The 17,547-nt window shown below is 43.8% G+C and overlaps 1 protein-coding gene and 1 pseudogene across 3 annotated transcripts; one reads left to right on the top strand and one right to left on the bottom strand.

Moving 5' to 3' along the window:
• Positions 1-908: 908 nt before the first annotated feature.
• On the top strand, positions 909-3,712 carry LOC311440491 (pancreatic alpha-amylase-like; annotated as a pseudogene). The gene is made up of 7 exons (XR_014698930.1): positions 909-941; positions 1,832-1,965; positions 2,053-2,175; positions 2,290-2,389; positions 2,550-2,671; positions 2,781-2,906; positions 3,147-3,712. The product of XR_014698930.1 is annotated as a pancreatic alpha-amylase-like (transcript).
• A 5,094-nt stretch (positions 3,713-8,806) lies between these two features.
• Positions 8,807-16,802, bottom strand: LOC311441006 (pancreatic alpha-amylase-like). 2 transcript variants are annotated; one of them, XM_084528625.1, is made up of 11 exons: positions 16,485-16,802; positions 14,925-15,140; positions 13,944-14,090; positions 13,449-13,646; positions 11,832-12,062; positions 10,800-10,933; positions 10,590-10,712; positions 10,376-10,475; positions 10,094-10,215; positions 9,861-9,986; positions 8,807-9,124 (listed from the first exon to the last, which is right to left on the bottom strand). In XM_084528625.1, the coding sequence occupies exons 1-11, from the start codon at positions 16,554-16,556 to the stop codon at positions 8,935-8,937; spliced, it is 1,659 nt and encodes a 552-aa protein (XP_084384751.1). In that variant the 5' UTR covers positions 16,557-16,802; the 3' UTR covers positions 8,807-8,934. The 2 variants fall into 2 exon arrangements, with proteins under 2 accessions (XP_084384751.1, XP_084384752.1); XM_084528626.1 differs by having other exon boundaries at positions 16,510-16,782.
• Positions 16,803-17,547: the final 745 nt, after the last annotated feature.

The raw sequence follows: 17,547 nt of genomic DNA, 5'->3' as shown, positions 1-17,547 counted from the left end.
GGAGCTCTGGAACATGAAATGAAAGGCATTATAAGACAAGTGGAACTCTAATAGGTCTCAGAGAATGAATGAATTCAGAGGGATTCAGAGGCATCTAGCACTCAGGATTAATCCCAGCTCACACCTGGCTACTAGACCAGGCTCTCTCAGTCAAAGGCAGATGCATCACACAACACATTGTGAGACTTGAACAGCTGAATCACACTGGAAATTGGAAATTGGCCTTATGTTTTTTCCTGTTATTTCACACAGTCAAGGAGGGAAATGCAAAATTAGATGTAAAGAGATAGTGCAGGTGAATTTTTGATGTCTGTCATAAAAATAAATTGGAAAGTCAAATGGATCCATTGCCTAAGCCTGTTCGGGATTTTCCTCTTTCAAAGACCTTCCCGTTTTTCCTTGTACCATGATTTGAGGATCTCATTTGGAACTAAAATATAACGTCAAGTTCCTAGTACAACACTCCCTGAATAAGCTGGAGTCAGGCCAATGATAAAACAGCACTCTGTGAGAATTCATATCCAGAAAATCCCTGACACTTAGTGAATAACTGTGAGAAACGCAAGAAGTCCACCAACAGGCATACCCACTCCAAGAGAAAATGTCATTACACTTTGTACCTGAACTGCCTTGAGTATATCCTTTCTAAACTAGCCATGACATTCCATATGTGTCAGATACATTCTTGTCTTTCCCAGAATTTGTGTTCAAGGATGAAATGCAAAAGCAGGTCCTGCTTGCCTATCTGTTCATTTTCCTATCATAGAACTTACGAGAGGTCTTTTTCAAATACAAACAAATGAATTGACTTTATTTTAACTAACAGCAATGACACATTGATTGGTAGGAACTTTGGTTCATTGGTTTCTATCTTCAGTACTGTCACAGTAGAAGACAAACTGTTCCAAATGGGAGCAAGAGGGAATAAGGATTCTAACATCGTAAGTAAAAGGAGTCAATTCATTCTTACAAAAATATACACCAGCTCCACACATGACCTTGTCTACATTCCAACAGCAAGCAACCAGTGAGGTGATTACAAATTGTGATTACGAGGATAGTGAGAACAAACCTATTGATAGTCATTATTACCAAGACCAACCCAATGCATGGTCAAATTTTAAAACACCGTTCCCTCGGGACTTGTATTAAGCTAAAGGTACGTTATTCAGCTGCTCAAGCCTCACAACGTGTTGTGTGATACATCAGCTATTGACTGAGAGAGGCTGGTCTGGTAGCCAGCTGTGAGCTGGGATTAATCCTGAGTGCTAGATGCCTCTGAATCCCTCTGAATTCATTCATTCTCTGAGACCTATTAGAGTTCCACTTATCTCATAATTCTTCCCCTCCCCTTTCCTCTCCTCAATCCTCTCCCCTTCCCTCCCCTCCGTTCCTTTTCCCGGCTACGTTCCAGAGCTCCCCTCAAGTGTCCACGTGTCACACCTGGGCTAACTTCTGATACATTATCTTTGTTTATATGACTGGAAAGAATACAGTCCCAAATTTGGGTGAACTGCGCACAGACTGCTTGTTTAATGATAAAGCATAAACATTGTGAAAAGGTATTTTATCTTCAGCTGTGCGGCAATACAGGAAAAAAAACAGACAAACAAAAAAAAAAAACAGAATGGAAGAGTGATACCCAGCTTGCTAGCCAAACAAGAACTGATAGTGTTTATCTCTGAGAAATCTACAACTGCAAAAGGAACTTTGTCATCTTGCAGGAGTATAAATGGCCAGTGGAGAGACCACCACCTTATGCTGAAGGGACAGAAAATTTTTCCGCTCTATGGGAACAGGAAAGATGATTACCTTCTGCTTCCTGTACTAGGTAATAGACTTGGGTGGTGAGCCAATTACAGGCAGTCAGTACTTTGGAAATGGCCGAGTGACCGAATTCAAATACAGCGCAAAGCTGGGGACAGTGATCCGCAAGTGGGATGGAGAAAAGATGGCCTACTTAAAGTAAGGGCACCCATCGTGCAGCTTGCCTAGGATACGCTGGATGCACAGCTTGGCGGGGTAGATTCAAGTCCTTGTGTTTTTGGCCAGGAACTGGGGAGAAGGCTGGGGCTTTGTGCCTTCTGACAGAGCCTTGGTCTTTGTGGATAACCATGACAACCAGCGGGGACACGGGGCTGGTGGAGCTTCCATTCTCACCTTCTGGGATGCCAGGTAAGGAATGCGGGGTTGTCTGGCTGATGCCTCTTCCTCTTGCTGATTTGTTTGTCTCTTTGTTCCCCAGCATGCTTTCTCTAGCCACGTCTCATTATGCTTTTGGCCCATCAGGCTTTATAAAATGGCCGTTGGTTTCATGTTGGCTCATCCGTATGGATTCACACGTGTGATGTCAAGTTATCGTTAGACAAGAAATTTTGTAAATGGGAAGGTAAGTTTGTAACGCTCAAGATTCACGTTTGCTAAACTTCTCAAGTGATTTCTCTGTCCAATCTTGGATCGGGTGGGTGGAAATTAGGTGCGCCATCCATCCAGCTTTTTGCTCTGCTTTTTCCAGTAAGAACTTTCAAATATCTCTTTTCACTAAAAAGGACGTCAACGACTGGATTGGACCACCTAGCAACTCGGATGAATCAACAAAGTCTGTTACAATCAATGCGGACACCACCTGTGGCAACGACTGGGTTTGTGAGCATCGCTGGCGGCAAATAAGGTAGGAGACTCTGGAGCAAAATGCAGTAAAAGCAGTGACTTTTGCATGATGAGCCTCTTGGCTGTGGAGCTCTTGCAACTCCAGTGACAGCCATTCCTGGCATTTTCAGGAACATGGTTATCTTCCGTAACGTGGCAGACGGCCAGCCTTTCTCAAACTGGTGGGACAATGGCAGCAATCAAGTAGCTTTTGGCCGTGGCAATAAAGGCTTCATCGTCTTTAATAATGACGACTGGTAAGTTGGTGGGAGAGACCGTATCCCCGAGGAGAAGCAGAACTCCCCAGACGGAACGCTGAAAGGGCTCAGTTGTTGGGAGGGGGGATGTCCTTCAGCTAGAGCGCTGACAGGTGAATGGAGAACATTGAAAGCAAGGCTGAGGTGTCTTAGTGGAGCGTCTGAAGACGTACAGATTGCTCGTTAGCATCTTGAGCATCCCATTCCTGTGGTCTGCCTCACATATCGTGTCATCTCCAGTACACCCACAGATGAGTTCACATGAGAAGAGGCTGAGGCTGTGGACAGAGCAGTGCCCAAGGATGGAAGCAGTAGGAGCTGAAGTTTTGGTAGTTCTGAGCGGGGCAGGCACTCTCTCACTTCCCTCATCCAAACTTGCCCGTCCAATCCAAGCCAGTCCAAGCCCGTTCAACCCTAATGGATTGAACGCTCATCACAATTAGGATTACCTTTAGCAGCACACGTCCTGTTGTGAAGCTCTTTTATGCTTTGATTTTGTCCTGTTCTTTTCTTCCAATGAGAACAACTCCTGCTGCCTGAGCTAGATTCACGCAGTGGCACCCTAGTTCTATAGTTCTAAAGCAGATGTATGTTTCCGGGGATGGAATGGCTAACTTCCAGACCAGTAACACTGACGAAGATCCATTTGTTGCAATTCACATTGATGCCAAGTAATATCTTCAATCAGAATTTGTTTCTCTCCTGTCCGTCTGTACGTATGCTGTTTCCCCCATTTGCGATTCCCTGGTGTTCAAGATCCTGTGACTCTCTGTTCCCAGTGAACAATAAACGGCAATCAAACTGAAGAGTGATGTCTTTTCTCCTAATGAACTGGATTGTAGTAGCATTATCACATCATAACCAGGGGCCATACCATTGGTACCTCTTAAGGCTACCAAGAGAGCACTGCATTTCCCAGCTGCTATCAGCCATGCTGGCTGTTCCACTGGTAAATGTGAAGTGAGCTGCATAGCCAAACATCACTTAGTCCTCTTGATGATAGTGAAAGCACAGCATAATATTGTCTCTGTGTTGAAGTAGCTCTGCTGTGTCTCAGTTTCATTCCACTGCGATCTCTTGCTTCTTGTGACACTATAGGGGCTTGGCATGTAAGGACAAGTTTGTGTCACTTCATCCTTCATCAGGACACTAAAAAATGGAGGTAGTAGCTTTTCTTTAATTTTTGCAGCCAGCAGATCTCCTCTCTCCCAAACAGCACAAAGTTTAACGCTCTGTTTTTTGACAAGCTGCACTTTAAAATCAGTCTATAACCTTCACAGTTTTGGAGCTGTGCAGAGGGAAAACAAAACAAAACAAAACAAAACAAAACAAACAAAAAAACACAAACAACAACAACAACAAAAAAAAAACACAAACAAACAAGAATAAAAACAAAAGAACATCAGAAGAAAACTATCTCAGATACCTCTAATTTAGAGTGCAGAAACTGTAAGCTATCCCGAGGTTATTCTTATCAAAACAAGTGCTGCAAATGAACACTCTTAATTAAAGGTTACCGATTTGCTAGGAAGCGTTCTCTGGAAATGGTGGCCATCAATAATTTGTTCATAACATATCTCATGAGTAAGACAACTGTTTTCTTCCAAGCAAATAATGCTAAGTCATTCGCTGTCTGTGCAGATGTGGCTTGACCAAAATCTTTCACTGCCATCTGGGTTGTCTTGTGCTATCCCACACTGCAAGCAACAGGCTCCGGGCAGTCAAGCAGCAACTGGAATGGGGAGCCAGCCTCTTTCAAAGGGGCAGGAGTGCTGCCTGGCCTGATCCCAGGGGCAAAAGACAGGTTTGCAATGGATATCCTGACAGAGAGTGGAGCACAGCGTATGCTCGTCTCCATGCTGCACTAGGTTGTTGTAAAGTTTTTTGTTTGTTTGTTTTGGTTGGTTGATTTTGGTTTTGGTTGGTTGCTTCCTTGATCGTTGTTTAGTTTTGGTTCCGGCCCATGTTGACATTCAGGTCTAACACTCAGAAACTGGATGGTTCTCTGCTAACTATTAGACAGACATTACCTAACCCCAAATGTAAAAGTCTAGCCATAAAGATTGCAAGCTCTAACCACCGTACCTTCTGTGGAAAACGATCGAAATGACCTACATGTACATCCACCTGAGGTGTCCATAAATAACAGGCAACAAAGGCATGCAGAATGCAGAGATCGTGGAATCACAGGATCATTAAGGTTGGAAAAGGCCTCCCAGATCATCTGGTCATCCCAGATCATCCCCCTACCACTAGGGTCACCCACTAAACCATGTCCCTATGCACCAAGTCCAATCCTTCCTTGAACACCCCCAGGGACGGTGACTCTACCACTTCCCTGGAAACCCATTCCAGTGCCTAACTGCTCTTTCTGAGAAGAAATGTCTCCTAATTTCCAACTTGAACCACCCCTGGTGCAACTTGAGGCCATCCCCTCTTGTCACTAGTAATGCGCAAGAGGAGGCCGGCCGCCAGCTCCCCACACCTTCCTCTAGGGTCGCTGTAGGGAGCAGTAAGGCCTGCACTGAACCTCCTCTTCTCTAGACTAAACAACCCCAGTTCTCTCAGCCACTCCTCATAAGACTTGTGTTCCAGACACTTTGCCAACTTTGTAGCCCTTCTCTGGACCAGCTCCAGGGCCTTGGTGTCCTTCGTGTACTAAGGGGCCCAAAACTGAACACAGTAGTCGAGGTGCGGCCTTGCCAAAGCAGAGTACAGGGAGCGGTCACCTCCCCGGTCCTGCTGGCTACACTATTCCTGATACAAGACAGGACGCCATCGGCCTTCTGGGCCACCTGGGCACACTGCTGGCTCGTGCTCAGGTGAGCATTGACCAACACCCCCATATCCTCTTATAATAATAATTGCTTTCCAGCCACTCGGCCCCAAGCCTGTGGCGCTGCATGGAGTTGTTGTGGCCAGAGGGCAGGAGCCAGCACTTAGCCGTGTTGAACGTTATCCCCTTGGCCTCTGCCCATCAATCCAAGCTGTACAGGTCCCGCTGCAGGGCCTTCCTACCCTCTGGCAGATAGACACATCTCCCCAGCTTGGCATCATCTGTCAGATGGATGTGTCTTGGCTTGTGATCATGTCTGAATCCAAATCTTCCATCATGTTGGACTGCAGCGTGTATTTTACGTGATGTAGAAATTGAAGACTCGGCCTCAGCACTGCACGTACCACTGGAATTAATACTCTATATTAACACATGCAAGTAGGATTTCTGCCTTTAAACTGGTTCACAAGGTCTAAGTTGAGTATGCCTGAGAAAGACCTACATTTCACTTTTACCTTTGGAACAGCCGGCACGAGCATTAGTTTGCATGAAGACTTAATGGTACCACTGCATAGAAAGCAGAAGAAATAATAATGAAGAAAACAGTGCTAACTAATTCTGAAAAACCTGAAGATCAGCAATAATCTTGACAGTACCTCTAGGTTTCCTGACTCATCTCAAAGACCTGTTGTTGTTCAGGAAGACACTTGCTTTTTTCACCTTCTTTGTATTGTTTTAGGAAGCAAATATGTACCAAAAAGAGCTTGAAACAAAAGGAACAAAAACAAACGCTGGGTCACAGAATCACAGAATCACTGAATCGTAGGGGTTGGAAGGGACCTCAAAAGATCATCGGGTCCAACCATGCTGCCAAAGCAGGTTCCTTAGAGCAGGCTGCCCAGGTAGGCGTCCAGACAGGCCTTGAATATCTCCAGAGAAGGAGACTCCACAACCTCCCTGGGCAGCCTGTTCCAGCGCTCCGTCACCCTCACCGTGAAGAAATTCTTTCGCATGTTGGTGCGCAACTTCCTGTGCTCCATCTTGCTCCACCTTGTTCTGTCCCCACAAACCACTGAAAAGAAGTTGGCCAAATCCCTCTGTCTCCCACACCTCAGGTATTTATACACATTGATGAGATCCCCTCTCAGTCTTCTTTTCTCCAGGCTGAACAGAGCCACGTCTCTCAGCCTTTCTTCATAGGGAAGATGCTCCAGGCCCCCTATCATCTTTGTGGCCCTCCGCTGGACTCTTTCCAGGAGATCCCTGTCTTTTTTTTTTGTACTGGGGAGCCCAGAACTGGACACAGTACTCCAGGTGAGGCTTGACCAGGGCAGAGTAGAGGGGGAGGATCACCTCCATTACCTGCTGGCCACGCTCCTTTTCATGCACACCAGGATCCCATTGGCCCTCTTGGCCACCAGAGCACACTGCTGGCTCATGGTCAACGTGTCGTCCACCAGGACGGCCTTCTCCTCAGAACTCCTCTCCAGCAGGTCGCCCCCCAGCCTGTATTGATACGTGCGGTTGTTCCTTCCCAGGTGCAGGACTCTACACTCGCTCTTATTAAACCTCATTTGGTTTCTTCCTGCCCATCTCTCCAACCTGTCCAGGTCTTGCTGAATGACAGCACAGCCTTCTGGCGCATCAGCCACTCCTCCCAGCTTTGTGTCATTGGCGTACTTGCTGAGGGCAGACACTATTCCCTCATCAAGGTCATCGATGAAGATGTTGAGCAACACCGGGCCCAACACCGACCCCTGGGGAAAACCGCTACTCACGGGTCTCCAGCCAGACTCTGCGCCACCGATCACCACCCCCTGAGCTCGGCCAGTCAGCCAGTTCTCAACCCACCTTACTGTCCACTCCTCTATCCCACACTTTCTTAGCTTTGCTAGCAGGATGTCATGGGAGACAGTATGGAAAGCCTTGCTAAAGTCAAGGTAGATCACATCCACTGCTCTCCCCCCATCTACCCAGCTGGTGATGCCATTATAGAAGGAAACAAGGTTGGTCGAGCACGACTTCCCCTTGGTGAATCTGTGCTGACTACTGCAAATAACATTCTTCTCTTTGAATTGCTTGGAGATAGCGTCCAGAACAAGTTGTTCCAACACCTTTTCAGGGACTGGGTGCAGCCCTGATCTTTCAAAAGCAGTGAACAGATTGGCGACCAAATTTTGAATTCACTTAAGAAGACAGTGACAGTAATTATTTTCTTTGACGTTCTAGAATGAAACAGACAGCAAAGACTGACTCTTCAATTGCTACATCACATAAAATAAATGCTGCACTCAAACATCATGGAACATTTGGATTGAGGAATGATTACAAGCAGGGATATATCCCTCTCTGTATTCTGCATGCCTTTATTGCCTAATACTTACAGAAACCACCGGTGGATATGTGTCATTTCAATCATTTTCCACAAAAGTTATGGTGGTTAGAGCTTGCAATCTTTATGGCTAGACGTTTACATTTGGGATTAGGTAATGTTCATCACATAGCTAGTATAGAATCACACACTTTGTGAGTGATAGACTGCACGTTAACATGAGCATGAAAAAAAAAACACTAAACAACCTAACAACAAAGAAAAAAAATAATATAAATACATAAATAAATAAAGAGGTGGACCAGCCTGTGGAACCGCCAGCATGACCGTTAGTTTGCAGGAAGCCACGGGAGATAACAGTGGGAGAACTGATCTTTTCTTTGCTAAAGGACAGAAACGGAGTGTGAACCAGGCCACACACTGGCTTGACTGATGTCAAAGGCTGGAATAACTGATTGGCACAGCCCATCTGCTGACCTGGGCTCCACATTGGCTTTGCCCCAGAGAAAGGACATACTGCCGGCAAGCAGAGGCACTGCTTGCAGCTGCCTGCCCCAATGTGCCTGCTCCAGCTTACGGCTATGCGTGCACCTATCAGCCTTGGAAACAGAACATTTTAACTTTCCCAGGTGCTGGCTTCTTTTGTCTTATTTTTTATTTTCTTCTGTGTTTCTGTGATCTGGGAAATGCAGTGCTCTCTTGGTAGCCTTAAGAGCTGCCAATGGTATGGCCCCCAGTTATGACGTGATAATGCTACTACGACCCAGTTCATTAGGAGGAAAGACATCACTCTTCAGATTGATTGCCATTTATTGTTCACTGGGAACGGAGAGTCACAGGATCTTGAACACCAGGGAATTGCAAATGGGGGAAACAGCATATGTACAGACGGACAGGAGAGAAACAAATTCTGATTGAAGTTATAACTTGGCATCAACGTGAATTGCAACAAATGGATCTTCGTCAGTGTTACTGATCTGGAAGTTAGCCGTTCCATCCCCAGAAACATACACCTGCTTTCCAGTACACGCGTTGCCCTCCTTTTGTCCAGAAATAACATCACAGTAGGTACCAGCAGGCAGACCAGTTTGCAAATTGACGTTCATGTACCTGTGTGAAAATCAGTGAACGTTGCTTCTCTGTTGTTTTCAAAACAGATATTTGCAACTGGGTAAAGGAATTCTGAAGCTGATGCTATTGCATGACTTGGAAAGGCAATGCGATGCAAGGGAGTTACTAAGCCTGACCCTGCTTCTCTCCCTGCACTCCTTTTCCAGAAATGGGGAGGCCACTGTGTGAATCTAGCTCAGGCTGTAGGAGTTGTTCTCATTGGAAGAAAAGAACAGGACAAAATCAAAGCATAAAAGAGCTTCACAACAGGACGCGTGCTGCTAAAGGTAATCCTAATTGTGATGAGCGTTCAATCCATTAGGGTTGAACGGGCTTGGACTGGCTTGGATTGGACGGGCAAGTTTGGATGAGGGAAGTGAGAGAGTGCCTGCCACGCTCAGAACTATCAAAACTTCAGCTCCTACTGCTTCCATCCTTGGGCACTGCTCTGTCCACAGCCTCAGCCTCTTCTCATGTGAATTCATCTGTGGGTGTACTGGAGATGACACGATATATGCGGCAGACCACAGGAATGGGATGCTCAAGATGCTAACGAGCAATCTGTACATCTTCAGACGCTCCACTCAGACACCCCAGCCTTGCTTTCGATGTTCTCCATTCACCTGTCAGCGCTCTAGCTGAAGGACATCCCCCCTCCCAACACCTGAGACCTTTCAGCGTTCCGTCTGGGGAGCTCTGCTTCTCCTCGGGGATACGGTCTCTCCCACCAACTTACCAGTCGTCATTATTAAAGACGATGAAGCCTTTTTTGCCACGGCCAAAAGCTACTTGATTGCTGTCATTGTCCCACCAGTTTGAGAAAGGCTCGCCGTCTACCACGTTACGGAAGATAACCATGTTCCTGAAAATGCCAGGAATGGCTGTCACTGGAGTTGCAAGAGCTCCACAGCCAAGAGGCTCATCATGCAAAAGTCACTGCTTTTACTGCGTTTTGCTCCAGTCTCCTACCTTATTTGCCGCCAGCGATGCTCACAAACCCAGTCGTTGCCACAGGTGGTGTCCGCATTGATTGTAACAGACTTTGTTGATCCATCCGAGTTGCTAGGTGGTCCAATCCAGTCGTTGACGTCCTTTTTATTGAAAAGAGACATTTGAAAGTTCTTACTGGAAAAAGCAGAGCAAAAAGCTGGATGGATGGCGCACCTAATTTCCACCCACCCGATCCAAGATTGGACAGAGAAATCACTTGAGAAGTTTAGCAAACGTGAATCTTGAGTGTTACAAACTTACCTTCCCATTTACAAAATTTCTTGTCCAACGATAACTTGACATCACACGTGTGAATCCATACGGATGAGCCAACATGAAACCAACGGCCATTTTATAAAGCCTGTTGGGCCAAAAGCATAATGAGACGTGGCTAGAGAAAGCATGCTGGGGAACAAAGAGACAAACAAATCAGCAAGAGGAAGAGGCATCAGCCAGACAACCCCGCATTCCTTACCTGGCATCCCAGAAGGTGAGAATGGAAGCTCCACCAGCCCCGTGCCCCCGCTGGTTGTCATGGTTATCCACAAAGACCAAGGCTCTGTCAGAAGGCACAAAGCCCCAGCCTTCTCCCCAGTTCCTGGCCAAAAACACAAGGACTTGAATCTACCCCGCCAAGCTGTGCATCCAGCGTATCCTAGGCAAGCTGCACGATGGGTGCCCTTACTTTAAGTAGGCCATCTTTTCTCCATTCCACTTGCGGATCACTGTCCCCAGTTTTGCGCCGTATTTGAATTCGGTCACTCGGCCATTTCCAAAGTACTGACTGCCTGTGATTGGCTCGCCACCCAAGTCAATTACCTAATACGTGAAAGAACATTCCTTACAACTAGAACAGAAAGGGGTAATGAAAAGTCACTACTTTTGCTAATATTACTATCTGATTTCTTTTCAATATTGCATTGATTGCTATTTTGTTAATTTTATCTCAAACTCACTATATTTTTTTTTTTTGCATCTCCATCCTCAATCTATTTACTGTGTCCGATGACTACTGCATAATTATAGCTTGGGCCGCAGGAGCTTTATCTAAAATGTAAGCACCAGTACCTCTGCTTCCAGCACATGGGCAACCTCATTACTTATTTCATGATATACGTAAAGGACAATTACCTATTTGCCTTAGATCTTTTGGCAACACATTTTTAATATAATGTATCTGGCAACTTTAGCTTTTACTGACTGGAATCTATTTTTTGTTTTTCTTACTTGGATTTCTTTCTGAAACATCATACACAAATTGGGAATGTGAAATGAACACTGGCTGTGCCATGGGAAAACAGTTTCAGACCATTATGCAATCAGTTGCCATTTCAGACGTAATCACCATTTATAATACTCTGTTGCAATTTATGTACTTATAATTTAAAATTCTGAGACTGAAATCTTACCTTTTTGAGATTGACAGAATTTTTACATTTAATTCAATGCAGTAAATTACATCTCAATAAGATTTCCAGGTTAACTAGCTCCAAAAGGTGCAAAACAATTGAGGCACTTTTCATGTCAATGACCTTCTGCAGGCAAATTAGATATTTCAAATTATGGTTGTTAAATCTTGACATCACTTTCTATAGATCAAGACTGAAAGTTGCTCAGGCCCAGCTCAAGCAAAGCACTGCTTTAGGTACAGGACTGAGTCTACACTCTGTCTGCAAAAAAGACGTATGTAAACTACAATTAAGAAAATAGAGATTACCTCCTGATAAATGAAAGGTTTAGCTCCTGCAGAAAACCACTTAGTATTTAGGTCTTTCAGCTTGTATAAAATTGCCTTCACATCCTCTGGCCACATATGCTTGGCAGCATCAATCCGGAACCCTGCTACACCAATATCAATGAGGTAGTTCAGATACTCTGCAACTTTGGAGCGCACATAGTCCTTCTCCAGGGCCAGATCAAGAAGATTAACCAAGCGGCAGTTTCGGACCTGTATGAAAATTCCGAAATGAAACATTTTTCACCCCGCAACCTAAATCTAATGTTCTATATATGTTTCTTTGAATTTCTCTGTGTTACAACGACAAAAGGAAACCTTCCCTGTTCATCATTCACCACGCGTATCTTACACCTTGGACAGTCATCTAGACTGACATCATGGACAGTCCTCTACGTAGAAGGAGCATTACAAAGCCTACATTTGCCCAGCATACACAGCTGCAAGTGATGAAGGAATGTACCAGAGAGCCATAATTAAATCTATAATCAGCTTTTTAATGCAAGTATAAGGCAAAAATATCATGTTATTTTTAGTCCAGTGTATTAACACGCGGATTCATTATTATTTCAAGTCCACTTACTTCTTTTGTGATGCAGGTAAGATTTCTGGAAATGATATTTCAAAATCTTTAAAATATATTGAATTCTATAGTCTTACTAAACATTAAACTCTTCTCTTCTGTCTCTTTTTTTGCCTTAGTTTTTGTAAATACAGAATGATGGTCATAGATTTCCACAAAAAGAGTATTTTAAAAAAGTGTTTCAGTATACTCAATATATGTTTAATAAATCTTATGTTGGGTTTCCACAGCTATGGACACATCTGTGTGGAAACAGCAAGGTACATCAGCCTATGTGGCAACCTGTACTAAAGAACCTACAATAGAGATGACCCTTTACAGCTGCTCAACATCCCAGAGACATTTATATCTCCCCCCTTCTGCCATTTCCCTAAAACTCCTCTCCCCTAAACTTAGGTTCAGGAAAGATTAAATACAGTTGAAAGGCATGACATTGCTCAAGCAAAACACATATTTATCTTTATAAAATAATTTCAGTTCTGTGGTAGTTTTAAAGTCCTGACCATATAATTAGATACACAGGAACAGACAGACTCCCCTTATCTGCACAAAAGGAGGTCTTTCTTAGCAAGGGAAATCTCTAAAAAGAAAGTTGGTTTTCAATATTTTAGCCTTACTGTTTTTCTTTAGTAAATCCTAATCTCTCTCTTCTGAAATTATGACCAAAGAAAACTTCCAAATTGTAGCAAGGGGTAAATAATAATTCATATTTTTTAAAGCACAGAAAACACAAATAAGAATCCCTAAATAGAGTTAATGATCTTTAAAACTCTCCTTATAAAATACCTAAGCACATTACTTAAATCTTAAGGTGAGTCATTAGCTCAAGTAGACCTATCCCTTTGCTCTAGATAAAGAACTGGAGTTCATGATAGTAACGCTAACCTCCATTATCAATTAGGATAGTTTTCCATGAGTTTTATTTTCTATATAATGTCTGACAGTAAAAGGGAGCAAAGAAATAACAGCCCTGAAACAGATGGACATAAAAATGCATTTATAGTTTTAGGTTTTACCTGAGATGCATCATGATAGTTCTCAATGTCTCCACTTTCAGATTTACATTTACCATCATTAAAGTCCCAGGCAGAATATGGCACAGCTGGAAAGTCTTCAGTCTTTGCACTGAAATAGCTTCCACAAGTAGAATGGTTGCCAGCACCAGCAGTACCTCCGCACATATGGTTGATTACCGCATCCACATAAATATGCACCTACAGAATGATGCTCATGTTTCAGTTTAAGAAAGTTACTTTCCATAGTGCTACTATCTGAAGAATGTTCTCTTTCTCTTACCTCCTGCCATATCCTCCTATTTCTGCTTGCTTGCTTCCCTCAACATTTTATTTAAGATACTTCTTTTATTAATATACGGCAGTTGTGGTACAACACACAGCTCAACACATAGAAGAAAAACATCTTTACTCCACAGCTACCTTGTCTTCCCTTCTACATTAGCTGATGTCTATATCCTAGCGCTACACACACCACAAGGTTTTCTAAGCACTTACTCCAACACTGTTGCACCTGGTCACCATGTCTCTAAATTCGGTTTCATTTCCAGATCGTGTGCAAAGCTTGTAGCTGACTGGCTGGTATCTTTCCCACCATGGATGCCAGGGGTCAGCAACAATAACGTTTTCATTTGGAGGTGAGATCTGTGAATAAGATGGTGTCTCTTGGTAACAGGATACCAATAATGGTTTAATTACGTTTGCTCAGTATTGTTAGAGAAAGAACATAAAAATATAAAACAAGGTCCCTTTAATGGAAGCAACTCACAATACTTAACACACACAGATCCCCAGTATCCTCTTCTTAAACTGTAGCGAGCTGCAATTAAAAGACTTAGGCCCAGATGTTCAGCAGTTAGAAACATATTAGAAAAATTATGTCCATGGACATAGTTTCCTAATCATCTTTTGGACTGCATGCCTCACAGATCAAATAGTCTGAAATGATGTGAAGCTGGGCCTTTTAATGGCGTACTCGGACACTCTGACAGGCAGAGAGAAGCTTGCCAGCTTGGGTGAACAGAATTAGTAGCATTTTAATTTATTTGAAATCTTCAGCACTTTGGTACTTTTCCTGGGAGCTCATTTTTCTTAGTCATAGTTTAATTTTATGTTTATCTAGTTCTTGAGCACTTCTTTTGATTTAAATATCAAGCAGATAAGTTTAGGTTATTCACAGTAGTATAAAAAAAAAAAAAAAGATTTAGAGGTTTAGCCAGTGATAAGCAATTCTAATTCATTTAAACATAATAGCACATAGAGCAAAACATATGCTTTGGAGTGATGAAATAAATTCACTCTAACATAATGATGGCTGAGGAACATATTGCCAGCATTTACTACTCGCACTACCAATTTCTTTTATTCTTTTTTTTTCTGTTTCAGTACCTGTCCTTTGGTAAATTGAATATTTTCATTTGAAAAAGAAATTACCATCAATGAAGCAATTTTACTACCTACTGATAGGAACAGACATACCTGAACTCCTCCAAATCCATTAGGAGCTAAATAGCGTTCACACTCAAGAGCAATATCGGCCCAGCGCCATTCAAAGAGATGAACAATAGAAGTCCTCCCAGCCTGAGTGTTGGGGTTGTACTGTGCCCAGCAAACCCCTACAATTAACAGAAGAAAACAGATACCCATGGTGTGCTCTGTGACCAGTTGTGCTCTTCTTACTGCTTTTCTATTCTCCTGCAAGAGGGTAAAGTACACATTACAGAACAGGCATTTACTTTTAAATGTTAATCCCTGGCATCGTATTTATTTAACTTCACCTGACTTTCATTCCATTTGAGAATTAGTTTTATCTAAGCCACATTAACTTCATGTACTAATGGTGATGTTGCTTAATATAGGCTGTCTCTAATGCACAAAGTAGTATTTGTATTAGTATAAAAATGAAACTAATCACAAACACCAAAGGATTGAGTGGTTTATATAGACTGAAACTGGCATTCTATTTTTCATTTTAATGTGTAATACTCTCTGTTGCTATTTATCCTTGCATGGCATCTTTTTTTTTTTTTCATAATCCATTACTATGACTTGTGCATATTTAAAAAAGGACTTTGAAAAGTCGTATGTTCCTTATCGTGACTTGCCAAGAAAATTACGGTATTTTGGAGGTTATGATAGACATGATGTCCACCATTCAAACACAAATATTGAAGATTCCTCAAATACAGAAGCGACCATAACAACTCCAAACCTAAGAACCACTGAATGTTTAATGTAACGTTTTCCTGTTGTGTGCTTATGTTATAATCAGTGATAGCTGTAGAATTTTACTGGTAGAGAAGCAGATCCATGTCCTTGTTTCCTTAAAGTAAATAATGCAATTGAGAAAGCAACAACTAAATTACACAAAGCAGTAGGAATGTATTTTGACCAAATAGCCCAGGGCCTAGTGCTCGAAGAGGAGACTGAATGTAGCATCTTGTTTCTTTGGAATAAGGCTTAGGGCTGTTCTGGTGTCAGTACAAGCAGCAACACGGGAATGGAGGTGTTGGAAGCCCCAGCAGACTGAAGGGTCTAGCCTCAAAATGCTTCTGAAATGGGGGATGGGGAAGAAAAAAAAAAAGGAAAAAAAAAAAGGTCTGTATTCCCACTGGGAGGATGAGAGAGCCAGGCAGAGATGCACCTGCTGCAAGTCAGAGGAAATGGGAGGGGATTGTTGCTCCTGAACAACTCTACCGTGGCCTGCCAACTTGTCTTCTGCTGGGTTAAGTCAGTGGTACAAAACTCCGCTGGCATTTCCAAAATACCACAAGTGCTAATAATAGTATTTTTTTTTTTTCTAAAAGGAAAAAAAAAAAAGTGGGAGAAGAGAGCGTGCATTACTAAATTAATCACTGTCTTTCATACCTGGTGTCATCTATCTAATAAAAAAAAACTAATATGACACGATCCAAAATCATAAATTATCAGTATCTAAAATTTCTTACAGAATTACAGTCCAAAAGCAGCCACAATTCTTATACGGCTTAAAACCAGCGTATGAAAACATTGCAGAAGTTACTGCAATGCTACACTTACAAGAATTACAGATCGGTATGCGCACCAATGTCCACAGCCTAAGCAGAGTTCAGCCTTTTCAGCATATCCCATCCACACCAAGCGTGGGCTGCCAGGCTGTCCTCCGGCCAGAAGCTCTGCTCCGCGCAGCCTCTCACAGCGTGTTCCGCCGGCACAGCTTGTTCACTCCTGCGTGGCACGGGGCTTGCTTCGCGATGGGAAAAAACGGAGCGTTTGGGGCTTGGTTCATCGCAGCTCCTGAGGGCTCCCCGCGGCTCGGCGCCGCCAAACAGCCCGGCCCCGCCGGCCGCCCCGTGAAGGGAAGCGCACCGAGGCCTGGGGCCGCCCCGCCCCTGCGAGGCCTCGCCCCCGTGACAGGACTTAGTGGCGTAATGGCAGCGGGAACCCTGCTAACACAGCTTTGGTTGTGAGGGGCAGGCCACAGAAAAATTAACTTTTATTTTATTTAAAGACCCCTTTTTTTTTTTCTCGCATCTTAACAGCGCGAACCCTGCTGAAGGTCTCAGAGCTGGCAGACACTCTCCGGTGCTGGCAGAGCAGGCTCGTACAACCCGCTTACACCAAGGGCGCTGAGCTCAGCCCCGTGACAGCCCGAACAGCAGCCTCCTCAGGACGACATCAAGACTGTCAGATTTATGAAGCATCTGAAACGTGCCTCGCTTCGGTCTGGGGCACTGCTGTGACTGACACACCTCACATCATCCTGCCAATCGTGCCAGGGGCAGGGAGCCGCAATCCTACAGCGTGCCCCAGTGCCAACTGGGGGCAGCTCTTGCAGGCTGGCCAGGGGTAGCGCCTGGCAAAGAACACATCTGACATCATGACAAAGAATGTAAGAGGTCACCAGTTTTCCCATCAGTGGTTCATCAACAGGTAATAGTAATTGGTACCAATATTGTGCCTTGCCTACACAGCAAGTGGTATTTCCCCCTTCCTCTTGCGTAGATTGCTTGCATGCCACTCAGGCTTAATTACACTGATAATCAGTAGGTGGAGTTATAAAATCTGTGAAACAGGCTGTTGACATTCTACCATCCAACATGCAAAGAACGCTGTTGTCCTG

This window comes from Aythya ferina (assembly GCF_964211825.1).
Source record: "Aythya ferina genome assembly, chromosome: 8".
Taxonomy (NCBI): domain Eukaryota; kingdom Metazoa; phylum Chordata; class Aves; order Anseriformes; family Anatidae; genus Aythya; species Aythya ferina.
This window is presented reverse-complemented; position numbering and strand designations above follow the sequence as displayed.